The 14,784-nt window shown below is 45.4% G+C and overlaps 1 protein-coding gene across 1 annotated transcript; it reads left to right on the top strand.

Moving 5' to 3' along the window:
• Positions 1–683: 683 nt before the first annotated feature.
• BMP2 (bone morphogenetic protein 2) lies at positions 684–13,653 on the top strand. The gene is made up of 3 exons (XM_037494883.2): positions 684–1,879; positions 3,058–3,407; positions 11,497–13,653. The coding sequence occupies exons 2-3, from the start codon at positions 3,065–3,067 to the stop codon at positions 12,339–12,341; spliced, it is 1,188 nt and encodes a 395-aa protein (XP_037350780.1). The 5' UTR covers positions 684–1,879; positions 3,058–3,064; the 3' UTR covers positions 12,342–13,653.
• The last annotated feature ends 1,131 nt before the right edge of the window (positions 13,654–14,784 follow it).

The raw sequence follows: 14,784 nt of genomic DNA, 5'->3' as shown, positions 1-14,784 counted from the left end.
ATATTTATAGAAACATGTGCTTTCCTTACCATATATTTATACAGATGGATATATTTAGAGACAACATGGTGCGTTGCATCTATTTCTATGACTACAAACATGCACATTTCTATAAAACGAATCTCTACGTATACATATGTAAATGTGTTACCTACGTTACTACATGTATCCGTGTATTAAACTTGAAATAGCATCCACTTTCCGGTCTCTAATGTTCTTTTAATTCTCCTCCCACCTGGAGAAACACCCAAGTGTCTACCCCAAGCCTGTGCCAAGATGCCCTCTAACTTGGTTGAGTTTTAATGTTTTTTTTCTTAGTCATTTATTACCAAAAGCCTTCAAACTGAAAGTCGAATAACGGGTCCGGTGGGAAATAAAGTCCCGACCCGGTGTTTGCCCCGGGTTTCGCCCCCGGGGGTCTCGGGGAGGGTCGGTTGCTCCAGCGGATCTGCCCCCGGAGGGTCGGGGCCGGGGCCGCGAGCGCCCCCCTCCGCAGCGGCGCTTCCCCGCCTCCGGCCCCACCCCGCCGCGGCTGCCCCGCGCGCGGTCCACACCCCTGCGCGCTGCTCCCGCCCGCTCGGGGATCCCCAGCGAGCCGTGCCACCGAGGGGGAGGTGTTCGGCCTCCTCCGAGGTAGCAGCCAGGCGGCGTCCCCTTTAAAAGCCGCGAGCGCCGCGCCACTGCGCCGCCGTCGCCTCCGGAGTCCTCGCCCCGCCGCGCAGCGCTGCGCTCAGCTTGCGCTGCGCCTCTCGCTCCGCTTCCCACACCCCGCCGGGGATTGGCAGCCGCTGCCGGACTCGAGCGGCCACCGGCTCCGCTGCCGATTCGAACGATCCCAGGGCGAGCGCCTCGCGGGACTCCTGGGAACCCCGAGGCACCCGCGCGCCGCAGACCCTGCGCGGGCTGGAGCGAGCGCCCGGCGGTGCGCGCCACTGCGCCGTGGCCTCGGCTGCCCGGGCCGAGCCAGCGCCGAGGACCGGCGCGCCGAGCGCGGGGGAGCCCCGAGCCGAGCTCCCGTGCCGCGATGCCGAGCGCTTCCCGCCGGAGCTCGGGGCCTGGGACGCGCTGACCGAAGTGTGATCGGACCTCAGGCTGGCCACAAAGGGGGCGGCTGCTTGGCCCGGGGGCTGGAAGAGCGAGGGGAGAACGCGGTCACCCGCCTAGGCGGCCCGGGACTCGGCTGGACTCGCCGGAGAATGCGCCCGAGGACGGCTGCGCGCCGGAGCCGCGGTGATTTCAACTGGCAAGCACTCATGGGGGTGCGCTGGAGTGAGGCAGAGTGATGCGGGCGGGCAACTCTCCTGGCACCGAGATCGCCGCTGCGCCCTTCCCCGGACCCGGCGTCGCCCAGGATGGCTGCTCCGAGCCATGGGTCGCAGCGGAGCTAGCGCGGAGCGCCCGATCCTCGACCCCCGAGTCCCGGAGCCGGCCCCGCGTGGAGCCGCGCGCCCCGCGGGCGCTGGTTCCTGAGGACAACGACAGCACCAGCTTTTCCTTTTTCCTTTCCCTTCCCTGCCCCGCACTCCCCCCCCCGCTCGCTGTTGTTGTGTGTCAGCACTTGGCTGGAGACTTCTTGAACTTGCAGGGAGAGTAACTTGCGCTCCCTACTTCGCGCCCGTGCCTTGGCCGCGGCAGCCCCAGCCTCGCTGCCTCCGAGCCCGTCGCCGCTCCACCCCTCCGCTGGGTCCGACCCTAGAAGCTGTTCCCTGCGTGCGAAGAAGGACTTGCCGGCCGGCACCCAGGAGGAGGAGGCGTAGGAGGCACAGGAAGGGAACCCGTTCCCAGCGCCAGGTCCTACGGCCAGAGATTTTTCCATGTGGAGGTTCTTTCAATGGACGTGTCCCCGCGTGCTTCTTAGACGGTCTGCAGTCTCCTAAAGGTAGAGGTCTTGGGGCTGGGAAGGGGGTGCGCGGGGTCCACGCGGCCGCTGCTCCCGAGTCCCTCCTGGGACGAGTCTGGCCGGACGTAAACAGACCCCCCCACGGGTCCACGTGCAGCTGAGCCCCTGCTCGGGCGCCCCCGTCCTACCGCCCCTGGAGACGGTCCGCCTAGCCCTCCTGGCTTGCATTTTTTTCACCCCTCCTTCCTGCCCTCTCTTCGGTATTTTATTAGGGCTGTTAACACTTAAATCATTTAAAAAAAAAAAAAAAAGTCAAAGAAATCCCGTCAAGAGGGTGGCCCCCGTATTCACCCGTTAGCTGCCAACCTGTTGGCCCTGCCATGGCGATCCCTTGTAGTTTTGGGGGGAACCTGCTCGCTCTACTCAGAGCCACTCACTTCCCATTTGGGACAGTACTCGATGTTGAGTTCTTTCTTTTTACAGGAATGTGAGGGGGGCAGGACTTCAGTGCCACTTTGTACCGACACGTGAACTAATAGATATTAGACGTTTACGTAATCCCAGGAAGATACATGTGTGTTTTGAGTCCTTGTGTGCGCGCGTGTATGTGTGTGCGCGCGCGCGCGCGCGCGTGTGTGTGTGTGTGTGTGTGTACGTGTGCGCAGACGCTGGAGTCCAGTGGCCTGTCTTGACACCTGGGATTTCAGAAGCTTGGGTCCCAAGTTGCAAGTGACTTCAAAACTTGTGCTCTTAAGTTCACAAAGTCTGCAAGTTATGGACGCTGAGTGTATCAGGAAGTCCTACACAGCGCTTCCAAGGAAGTTACATGCAATATTCCTGCATGTTTATATGCAAGCGAGCCCTGGGGGTGTCGGCAAGCGGTGGTTTCCCAGGGCTCCCCGCACAGGCTGTCAGCGCAAATGTCACAGGAAAAAAAAAGGTGGCAGTCATTGACGCTGGTGGGGGTGGGCAAATTATGTCAAATGGATTGAAAGTGAGATAGGCGGGCGAAAGTCATTGGCTCAAGACCTAGGGGGGCTTCAGTTATCCCAAATATTTGAGCCTTACCCCCCTCTGGAGTATCCCGGGGAGTGGTGCAAACCAAGCGGACACCCCGAAGGAGCAGGCAAACGCGCCGAGCGGGAGCCCGGGCCGCGGGGCCACGAGCGGGGGGACTAGTCTGGGAGCTCGGTGACTCACGTCGGCCCTGTCCGCAGGTCGACCATGGTGGCCGGGACCCGCTGTCTTCTAGCGTTGCTGCTTCTCCAGGTCCTCCTGGGCGGCGCGACCGGTCTCATTCCCGAGCTCGGCCGGAGGAAGTTCGCGGCGTCCGCTGGCCGCTCCTCTTCCCAACCCCCGGACGACGTCCTGAGCGAGTTCGAGCTGCGGCTCCTCAGCATGTTCGGCCTGAAGCAGAGACCCACCCCCAGCAGGGACGCCGTGGTGCCCCCGTACATGCTGGATTTGTACCGCCTGCACTCGGGCCAGCCGGGTGCGCCCGCCCCGGACCACCGGCTGGAGAGGGCCGCCAGCCTCGCCAACACCGTGCGCAGCTTCCACCACGAAGGTGAGGTGTGGAGCAGGGAGTGGGGGCGGAGATCGGGGCTGGGAGTCATCCCGTAAAGCGCCCCACCGTGGGCGGACTGCAGGCATCCCTGGAAGGGTGACTTGGCCGGTGAGCTCAACCCCTTTCCATACTTGCCTCTGTTAGAACCTTTCCGAACCTGGCTTTCACGCACTGCCTGAGTGGCCGGGAGCCAGGGGTTCCCCTTTGGTAAATCCGCACCCTTTTCCTGGCCGGCAGCCAGAAGAGCGACTCCTCCTCCTCTAGGAACTGGAGAGAAATCAAGTGATGGGGGAGATGAGGGCAAAAGGCATGCCCCTAGTCAGTTAAACGTGCAAGAATTTCGGAGGCAAAAAGGAGAAGGAGGGACAGATTAGGATCTCTTTCCTTCTGTTTGGAAGCCCTGGCTCTATAAATCTGCTTCTCCTGCTTAAACCAAGGTTTCAGGCTAGCCTGAGCCAAGGGCAGAAATTTCATAGTATTGAAAAAATTAAAGCCCAGGGCTCCAAAGTCTTTCTAATTTACAGTTGATCTGAGCCCAGTTTGGAAGATTTCAAATCCCTGTCTAATCCCCGTGGGAGATCAGTCTTACCGTTTCTACAATCACTTTCTTGTCCTGTGCTTAAATCTGAGATGAGCAGAAGCAAGGCAAACTTCAGATACAAGTTTTTAGCAACTCTCTCCCGACTGTGCACTGAAATGCAGGATGGTGTTTTTTTGTTTTTGTTTTTTTCTTTTATCACACTGCATGTGTTTTTTCTAAGGTAGGATGTGTCTGCTTGTTTCATCAAAAAGGCATTGGGTGGATTTGAACCATTTTAAGGACTTTTTTTTAATGCTCTTGGACTCTGTTATACCCAAGTTATTAGAGAAGTTAGTCAAAAGCATGTTATCAGGTTCTTCCCCTACACTTTCAAATGCCCTTTTGTCTTAAGACACTTTAAATAGAGCAGGAGTTCCTTGAGGTTCCAGAGAAGGTACAGAGTTGTATATGACCGGGTATCCACTTGTAGGGTATTGGGGAATTTGGAGTGAAGTTCCCTTTTTCTTGCCTGCTGGGCTAAGGTGGTAAATTTTAAGTGGAAATCTGGCCTTTGATGCAAACAAATGAGAACTGTCACAGGCAAGCATTTTCTCCCAATGTGAGGCTGATTATACTTGTGAGAGCAATGTTCTAGGCAGGTCATGCAAAAAGTATTCCTCCATCATGGTCGCCATGCATTATATAAAGGGAACTGAACTGATAACAGTTTATTTTCAGCGCGTTTCTAGTTCAGGTGCTCTCTGCTAGCAAAAAAAAAAAAAATCATATTTAAATGGGAATAGGATCACGTTCTACTCCTTTATTCATCCACTGAAAGCAGAAGTTGTTGTTATGTGTACGGTATCATCATAACTTTGGGATGATTATAGATCCAGTTTATCGCTCCCAGCAGATGCCCGTCAGAATTGTCTGTCTTGCTAAAAAAGTAACAAGAATAGCTATTTCAACTACTTCTGGAAATTTAGCATGGAAGCCATTCTTAACTTTATTTTTTTTTTAAAAGATTTATTTATTTATACAAGCACTGGGTACAGTCAGAAGCGCGGGAGGGTGAGAGAATTCACCAGAGCCAGAGCGGGGAGCAGAGCAGGCAGAAGGACCGAAGTACACTGCTGAGGGGAGCAGCGGGCGGCAGGAGAGGTCTGCGCCTCGCCTGGCGGCCGGGGATCAAACCGGCGCTGCAGAGGCTGCAGGCAGCTTGGCAACCCAGCGCTCAACCGCTGTGCCACCAGGGAGGCCCTCTTAACTTTATTTTTAAGACCAGGAAAGTTCCGTGTATTTCTTCTGATTTAAAGATGATTTAAATAAGTTGACACCTAAAACATTGAATTACATGAGGAGTCCATCAACAAAGTCTGTATATTTCTCCTTTTTTCTCTAGCAGTAGTTTGATCAAAACTAAACAGACATTTTTTTGTGTGTCATTTTAAGTTAAATAGTATGCTTGAGTTTCTAAGTTAGAATTTATATCTTTAAAGTATGCTATATATAGAATAGCACAGAAGTTAACAACTTGCTTAAAATCATCTTGTAGTAACTTCAGCCCTTAATGCAGTTAGATGGTAGAGAAGTGCTGTCTAGTTTTCAGCCAAATTCCAATAAATCTGTTTCTTTTCTGGTTGTGAATTATATATCATCAGATTGCATTTTTTGAAGAACATTTCATTGTCTCCTGATCAGAGCTTGGTCTTTATAAATATCCCGTGCCATGCATGCCACCAAAAAACTTTTAATAAGCCATGTGATTAAGGCCAGTGCCTTGAGAAAAGAATTTGGTCAATGTAGCATTAATGGGCATTTATTTGCTAAAGAACCAAAGGACCTGATTACAAGAATTACCTGTTGGTTTTGTGGATGGGATCAGATGATTCGGTAATTACAAGACAAGACATATCTTGATAGGGCTCTTTCAACTAGTATGTGAAGATGGTAGGACCACGTGACAGGTGATCAGAGACAAAAATGTCTATATTTTTCTCCTGTCAAACTTTTTTTTTTTTTTTAAGATTTCTTTATTTATTTACACAAGCACTGGGTACAGTCAGAAGCACGGGAGGGTGAGAGAATTCACCACAGCCAGAGTGGGGAACAGAATAGGCAGACTGATGAAACACACTGCTGAGGGGAGCAGCGGGCGCTGCAGGAGAGGTCTGCGTTCCATGTGGGACCCTCACTGGTGGCCGGGGATCGAACCGGCACTGCAGAGGTTGCGGACAGCTTCGCAGCCCAGCGCTCAACCGCTGCACCATCAGGGGAGGCCCTCTCCTGTTAAACTTTATCTCTAGTGGCCTTTTGTTGGGAAATCCCAAGCACTGCAAAAATGTTCTTTCTTCATTCATTAAAAAGTGCTTGGGTTACAAAGACCTTTCATGACTGCTGTCAAGGATAGAAAACTCACTTCTGCTTTGCTCTAGTTTAAAATCACATGGAAATTGGTTGAATTCATTGGCCCTGCAAAAATTTTTCCACTTTCTTGTCAGGTTAGGATATAGGATTGCCTGCTTTCTCTCTAGATTCTGTAGGACACAGTCTTTTGGCATGAAATAAATCAATTGTCTGTGTGACCAAAGCTTTGACATAGAAACTAACTCTGTTCCGCCAAAGATAATTATAATGAAAATATCATGAAATATTCCTTTCATGAAAATAGGAAAATTTTAAGAAATAGACACTGTCCTGTGAAGGAGAATTTGGATCACAAATTCCCCATGAACATATACACAGGATTTGAACATATACACAGAACTCCCGAAACAAATCCTTCTCACCTGATGTGTTTCCCTGGTGTCCACAGGTATTTGGGTATGAGGATGAATGTCCCTGTTATAGGGCAGGTGTTCTGTTTGCAAGTGCTCATAGAAATGGAAGCTTTTTACCCAGTGCTAGTTTTCACCCCAAAGTTTTCCCTGCCACCCCTTTTAGTGGTTCTTCTATATTCTGACTTCATCCCTTCTCCTTGAGCTGCTTTGTCTGCTTTTAAATTTGCTCTTTGTGTATTTAGTTTGAGGGCAGTAAGAGGGGCTAAGGGAAGGCCAAGGTCAAATCAGGGTCAGTGCAGATGACCATGCTTTTTCCTTTCGTTGCCATTTCTTTTGTTGCTGCTTTTAAACTGATTACTTTTACCCTTTGGTATTTGATAGTTCCTTGATATATCAATTCTCTCACCATTAATATTCTAGAAAATACTATTTATGATTCAAGACCACTTTCATTTCTATTTCAGGGCAATGGTTGCCAACCTTACTGAATTGCTAGAACATTCCCAAGTTTTCATTGTTGTCTTCATGGACATGTTTCGCCCATAGAGTCCCGTGATAGTCTTAAAAATGACAAATCTCCTTTTGCTGAAATCTGCCATACTTTAGAATAAAAAGGTAACCATAAGTGTCAGTGATTCCAAATAACCACTCCACATCTGCTGGGTCCTGCCACTTAGCTCATCTGCTCATGCAGTTCTGGGAACTCCCTCCACCATACTTGAGTAGTAGATTTCCAACCCTTTTTCTGGGACAGAACTCATCCATCCTATGATTACCATCATGTTAAATATAAATGTGCCCCTGATGGGCTGGGCTTTGGTCTAGTTTTTGACTCCGCCCTTAAGCTAGCTAGTGCCTTCTAGTGGCCAGAAACTTGGGAACTGTAGGAGACTCAAGTTCATTGCCCTGTTCTTCACTTACCAGCTCTGTGACCTTAGGAAAGTTACATAACCTCTTTGAATTCCAACTATTTTGTTTACAAAATGAAGATAATAACAGTTCTTCCCTAATCAATTTACTGTGAGATAATTCACATAGAGTTCTTAGTGCCAGACCTGCCCCTCCCCCAATAAAAACTTCAAACAACAATAGAAAAAACAATTATTCAGCCCACTAGCTCACATTCTTGTGATGACTTATGTCTTTTACTGCATATTCTTTCCTTGTCTAGGGAAGAGGAGGTCAGAATGGATCCTGGCTTGGCTGAGGAATTCAGTAATCTTTTGGATTACTTTGATGTAGAGGAATAATTGACAAAGTATAGACAATTAAGTTAGAACTTCACTTTTGGAGAAAGGTGGAACATCGCTATTGCCTTATTTTCTTTACATCCCACATTTTGTACCCATAGCTCTATTTATTAAGACTAACTTACTTTGATACCTACCTTGGGGATTAGAGATTCAGGAGTCCAGGTCTAAGATAAGTTGGAATCCTCGAATCCCATGACAAGTTGAGATTATTTCACAAGGATTATCTACAGAAAATTATCATCTGTAAATCTTCAAAAAATCATATGACCTTCTTAGGTAAATACTCTATGCTTTCAGATTACCCAGCCTTGCTGTGATATTTTGCAGCTTTTAAGTTTCCTTTATTTCAAATAGATCTTAATTTTTCTACTCTTAAGAAAAAAATTCATGCTGCTCCCTTACAGATCAAAGCAAAGGGTAGTTGGTGCCCTAAACATGGGCAAGTTTAGGGGTTTCTATGAACTAACTTGTCTCTGACCTGAGTCTGCAGACAGGGTGTTATCTTGGAGGCCTTTGCATTATTCCTTCAAGGAATAGGCTGATTGAGATATAATTAGAAAATCAGAGGAAGTGCTTCACATTTTATTTATTATTAATGAATAGTGCATTTTTCTCCTTTGCCAAGTTTGCTAAGTGATTGTCCTTTCGCCATTTACCTCCAACAAGATTGCAAAGCAAGTGAAATTGCTGCCTTATAGGTCAAATCTGATTCAATGGTGGCAATTTTATATGATTCAATCTTTATCTTTGGGAGAATGATCTGTTTTATGCTTCTTTTAAGTCCATTTTCCTTATTTCACTTACCTGACATGCTTACTTGGAAGTTGTCCCTTGACTGTCATGTTCTGGCTGTGTATGTGTGTGTGTGTTTACAACCTCTGTTTTTAATCTATGGATTTGGATTCAGGGGTTTTGTTGCAATTATGGTTTCTCTGGGCATCTTTATTAGTACAGCTATTATACCCAGATAAGTCGCTTTTCCTCCCTTTTTTTTTAGAAAAGGGGCCCTTTTTTTTTTTTTTTAAAGATTTATCTATTTATTTATACAAGCACTGGGTACAGTCAGAAGCACGGGAGGGTGAGAGAATTCGCCAGAGCCAGAGCTGGGAGCAGAACAGATAGACTGACGAAATACACTGCTGAGGGGAACAACAGGCGGCAGGAGAGGTCTGCATGACATGTGAAACCCTCACCGGTGGCTGGGGATTGAACTGGCGCTACAGAGGCTGCAGGCAGCTTCGCAGCCCAGCACTCAACCATGGCGCCACCAGGGGAGGCCCAAAATAGGCCATTCTTAGGTGTGCTGGTATAAGAAAGGTCAGGCCCAGGTCTGGCTTTGTGTGGTGGCTGCTACTGATTTCTTTCTCCTTTTTTCTCTGGTAGCCATTGGTTTCTCTGCTGAAAGAATACCTTTAGCAGAAAAATCAGGGAGCTGCTGAAAGCAGGGAGAAGAGGAAAAAATAAACTAAATGCAATTCTTGGTGCTTGTTGGGAGCCACTTAGGAGAGCTCTGGTTCACTTGTTAGGAGAGTTATTTTAAAAATAGTGCCTGGCGTGAAGTACATTAGCTCAGGAAGGTTTAGACTGTGGATGGCTCCCAAAGGTATCCCCAACAGGTGTGGATTTGCAAGCATGAGGGGATCACAGAGGCCTCACTTCTTGTCTTGGTACTTTCCATGCCCAAATAGATAAGCTTTAGAAGTCTCTATTCAGAGTCTTTGGCTGCACCCAACTCTTTATTTCTTGGCCAACACTCATGGCGATTCTACTGACTTTTATATTATTTAACAAAGAGGGACTTTACCATGTTCATGGTAATTTATTCTGGGTTACAAAAAGCATTCTGTAAAACCTTAACCCTTAGAAAGCAGTACACCTGCTCTCAGTATCACTTCCACCTGGGCCCTAGCTAGAAATGCTGAATCTCAGGCCCCACTTGAGAATTACTGAATCAGAATCTGCTTTTGAAGATTTAAGGTGTTGAGGTGTTCTGTGTGAAGGTCCAAGTTTGTGGTCCTTACTGCATATTTTGGTATAAGCTGCCTATGTTGAACTTGATGCTCCTCTAAGCTTGCAATGATGACTGTTGCTTTGATGATGAAGATTTAACAGGTAGATTCCCTGAGAAAGTGATCTGAAGTGCCTCCCCTTTGCTCAGACCCCTTGATTCTGTGAACAACTTACAGTGCTTGGATTTCCAGGAAAGATAGCCCTGAAATTGATAAAAATAATGAGATGACATGGAACTACAGAAAATAAATTTTGCTAACATTTTGATTGTATCCTGAAGCTGGTAACTGTTTTGACAGTGAAATGAGAGAATGTGATAAAACTAGAAGAAGAAAATAAACCCAAAATATCTCAAAGCTAATGTTTTCTATCCATTTAGTAATAATATATTGTTTTCTATCCATTTAATAATGGGTAACTTTGATGACTTGCAGACTACAACATTTAAGATACTGGGATACACTTTATTGTTTGCTTTGCAAACAGAACTCCTTAAAATTGATACCCAGGAATCTTAAATCAGAAAGAGCTTTTATGCAGAGCCCACTTCAGCGGCTATTTAGAAATAATGATAATAGAGGTAGAAGAGTGATTCTGCATTGTGAGATTATCTCTTGCATCATGAAGGTCATGATGATATTTTTATAGGTTGTTAGATTTTCTTTTTGTTTGTCTTTGTCCCACAGCTTATTATTGGATAGGTGCATGTTTTTGTTATAGTTTGTATTTTCAAAGATAAAGGAATTTCAAACAGAAGAGAGTCATTTTTTTTTTTCCTTCCAAAATCATCTAAATTGAGATTTAGATTTTTCGGGTCATAAGGTGAGAGAACAGACAACAGCAGGGAAATTATTTCTCTTGAAATTGTCTGCCCTTAATTACTATGGTGCCCTAGTACCACCCTTATGCTTCCAGAGAAGTCAATCCCTGTACATGCCTTTGTCTCTGGACTTTTGAGTAAAATAGTAGGGTGTGCTTTGCAAAATGTCATCGTTGATGTTGAGTTTCAGAGTCTTTAATTAGGAAACTGAAATCTGTATATCAAGATTTGTAAATCATCTAAATTGCAGAGTAATGTTTTAAAATACTGTTTAAGGGATTGACATTAAAGCCTTTTTCTTTTTAAGAAATGCAATAATTTCCTCAAATCCTCACTCATTAGACTTCTACTAACTATAGTGTTGACCTTTTTTTTTTTTGCCCAAAGTCTGTGAATTCCAAAGAAATGCTTCACCATTTCCCCATTATTATAGCCACCTGGAAGCAGTATCTGTGTATTGAATTAAAAAAACTAAGAGTGAATGATCAAATTTTATTTTCATGGTATGCATGTTGAAATGAATGTATAGCAAAAGGAGAGTCCTTTTTTTTTATCTGAAGAAGAAAGTTTTATTTTCCGGTTGCAGATTTTTACATGAGTTAAAACCAAACCCTGGTTTACAAATTCTCATATGCAATCAGATTGTCATTACTTCTCTTATTGAATGAGTTTTCTTTTTTTCCCCTACCTTCTTGTATCATATTAGAATCTTTGGAAGAACTGCCAGAAATGAGTGGAAAAACAACCCGCCGATTCTTCTTTAATTTAACTTCTATCCCCACCGAGGAGTTTATCACCTCAGCAGAACTTCAGGTTTTTCGGGAACAGATGCAGGAGGCTTTGGAAAACAATAGCAGTTTCCATCACCGGATTAATATTTATGAAATTATCAAACCTGCCACAGCCAACTCGAAGTTCCCTGTGACCAGACTTTTGGACACCAGGCTGGTGAATCAGAACACAAGCAGGTGGGAGAGTTTTGACGTGACCCCTGCTGTGATGAGGTGGACGGCCCAGGGGCTCGCCAACCATGGTTTTGTGGTGGAAGTGGCCCACTTAGCGGAGAACCCAGGTGTCTCCAAGAGACACGTTAGGATTAGCAGGTCTTTGCACCAAGGTGAGCACAACTGGTCACAAATAAGGCCATTGCTGGTAACCTTTGGCCACGATGGGAAAGGACATCCTCTCCACAAAAGAGAAAAGCGTCAGGCGAAACACAAACAGCGCAAACGCCTTAAGTCCAGCTGCAAGAGACACCCGTTGTACGTGGACTTCAGCGATGTGGGGTGGAATGACTGGATTGTCGCCCCACCGGGGTATCATGCCTTTTACTGCCACGGGGAGTGCCCCTTCCCCCTGGCCGATCACCTGAACTCCACTAATCACGCCATCGTTCAGACGTTGGTCAATTCCGTGAACTCTAAGATCCCTAAGGCGTGCTGTGTCCCAACGGAACTCAGTGCTATCTCCATGCTGTACCTTGATGAGAACGAAAAGGTTGTATTAAAGAACTATCAGGACATGGTTGTGGAGGGTTGTGGGTGTCGTTAGCACAGCAAAATAAAATAAATATAAATATATATATATATATATATTTTAGAAAAAAGAAAAAAAAAACAAGTTGACACTTTAATATTTCCCAATGAAGACTTTATTTATGGAATGGAATGGAGAAAAAAAAACACAGCTATTTTGAAAATATATTTATATCTACGAAAAGAAGTTGGGAAAACAAATATTTTAATCAGAGAAATTATTCCTTAAAGATTTTAAAATGTATTTAGTTGTACATTTTATATGGGTTCAACCCCAGCACATGAAGTATAATGGTCAGATTTATTTTGTATTTATTTACTATTATAACCACTTTTTAGGAAAAATAGCTAATTTGTATTTATATGTAATCAAAAGAAGTATTGGGTTTGTACATAATTTTCAAAAAATTGTAGTTGTTTTCAGTTGTGTGTATTTAAGATGAAAAGTCTACATGGAAGGTTACTCTGGCAAAGTGCTTAGCACATTTGCTTTTTTTGCAGTGCTACTGTTAAGGTCACAAGTTCAAGTCCAGAAAAAAAAAAGTGGATAATCCACTCTGCGGACTTTCAAGATTATTATATTATTCAATTCTCAGGAATGTTGCAGAGTGGTTGTCCAATCCATGAGAACTTACGTCCTTATTAGGTGGAATATTTGGATAAGAACCAGACATTGCTGATATAATATAGAAACCATCCCCCTTCCCCTTAATTTGCAGACAGAATAAAGCAGGACCAATAGAAATAATGAGGAAATTGATGAATCTGCAGGAAAGTGAATGATGGTTTGTTCTTCTTTCCTAAACTAGTGATCCCTTCAAAGGGGCTGGTCTGGCCAAAGTATTAAATAAAACATAAGATTTCTTCATATGGATCTTGTGGTCATGTATATTTAAAATTGCTATCTCGTGGCCCTCAGGGAGATTTGTAAATTGATTTGTATTTAATTTTTCCCTCAACCTGGGAGCTCTTGGTGCTCAGAAGAACACAGCTTTCTAAGTTGCCCAACACACGTCCTAATGGTGCCCATGGTGGTTTCTGCCCACCCCTGTTCTCTGCTCAATCAGCTTGCATTTCTTTCCAAGGCTCTGTGTTTGAACATTTCTCCAAATGGTAAACCTATTTCAGATAATAAATATCAGCCCTCTGGTGTTTCATCCTATAAAGCCCAACCTGTAAGAGAAAACGGTGCATTTGTACCATGTTCACAATGATTACCTTGTGTTTGGGCTTCTGCTTCTGAAGTCATTCATTTCAGAGGGAGCTGGGGAAAAGGCAAGCAATGATTGAAGATTGGCAAGCAAGTCATTTGATAATTCATATTTGCACCAAAGGGATTACCAGTGATTTAGTATTTAACATGAACCTCTTTGGGGCAGAAAGATTTAAAAGAAAACCAAAACTATGAAACAAGTAAAACCTGGGGAACCCAAGATTAAGTTTCAGAGATGATATCCCATGCAACAGAGGCAATGGTGCCAAAAAATTAGAAAGGGAAAGTGTCTGAGATCAGCTTCTACAAGAGCATCTGCCAATTGGATGGAAGCCCAAAGAGAATGAAGTCAAATTAGGCCGCTCAGGGTGAGCACTTCCCAGTGGCAGAGCTTCTGTGCCTGGGTTGAAATCAGACCCCAGGACGGGTTCCATGGCTACTTTACATGGCCAAGGAACCCATAACTTGCCACTATTTTCCTAGAAGTGTTAGGTTAACTTCTAGGACTTTGTGTCACCTTGGATTCTGGCTTGACTGGTGAGGCCCACTTCTAATCTTTCCTAGCTTTGCCTTGGAATGAACTGAAAAAAATAGCATATGAGTAATGGAACAGACTTAGTAATCAGATTCTTCCCAAGCATTAACTTGTGATGACCATGAAAGTGGTTACATTTTGGGGGTGATGGGCTTCACACTTGCTTTGAGATTGCACTCAATTGTATTTTATAGTTAATACTAGTTATCTTTTACAACTTCCACTTTTTTAAAAGATGTTTTAAATTTATTTTTGTGTAGAAGAACTGGAGTGCAGGGGAGTGAGAGGATTCACCAGAGACAGATTGGGGAGCAGAACAGGCAGATTGCTGAGGGGAGCAGCAAGTGAGACAGGAGAGGTCTGCTGTGCCATATGTGGGTCAGCTCCTGGCTGGTTGAACTCAGGTGCTTGCAGTGGGTCTTCGAGGTGGTAGCACTGAGACTTAACCCCTAGGCCACCAGGAGGCCCTCCAACTTCTTTTAAAATCTTTTTATCCTTCTATCTATCACCCTTCAAAAGATGAAAATTACTAGTATTAGATGCAACTTTGGAGAACAGGATTGCCTCTGTCCTAAGTCATTCTTCATCCTCTTGCCATGCATACAAAGGACAGAGCGCACAGCTTAACATCTTCAAAAATGATAGCCCATGATGCTTTCTCATCTCCAATACTCTGGATGAGAATTTGGTTTTGATTTTCTTGGTTAGATT

The sequence above is a fragment of the Talpa occidentalis genome, unplaced genomic scaffold (genome assembly GCF_014898055.3).
Source record: "Talpa occidentalis isolate TD23 unplaced genomic scaffold, MPIMG_talOcc4v2.1 talOcc4.10, whole genome shotgun sequence".
Lineage (NCBI taxonomy): Eukaryota > Metazoa > Chordata > Mammalia > Eulipotyphla > Talpidae > Talpa > Talpa occidentalis.
Note: the sequence above shows the minus strand (reverse complement) of the source record. Positions and strands in the feature narration are given on the sequence as shown.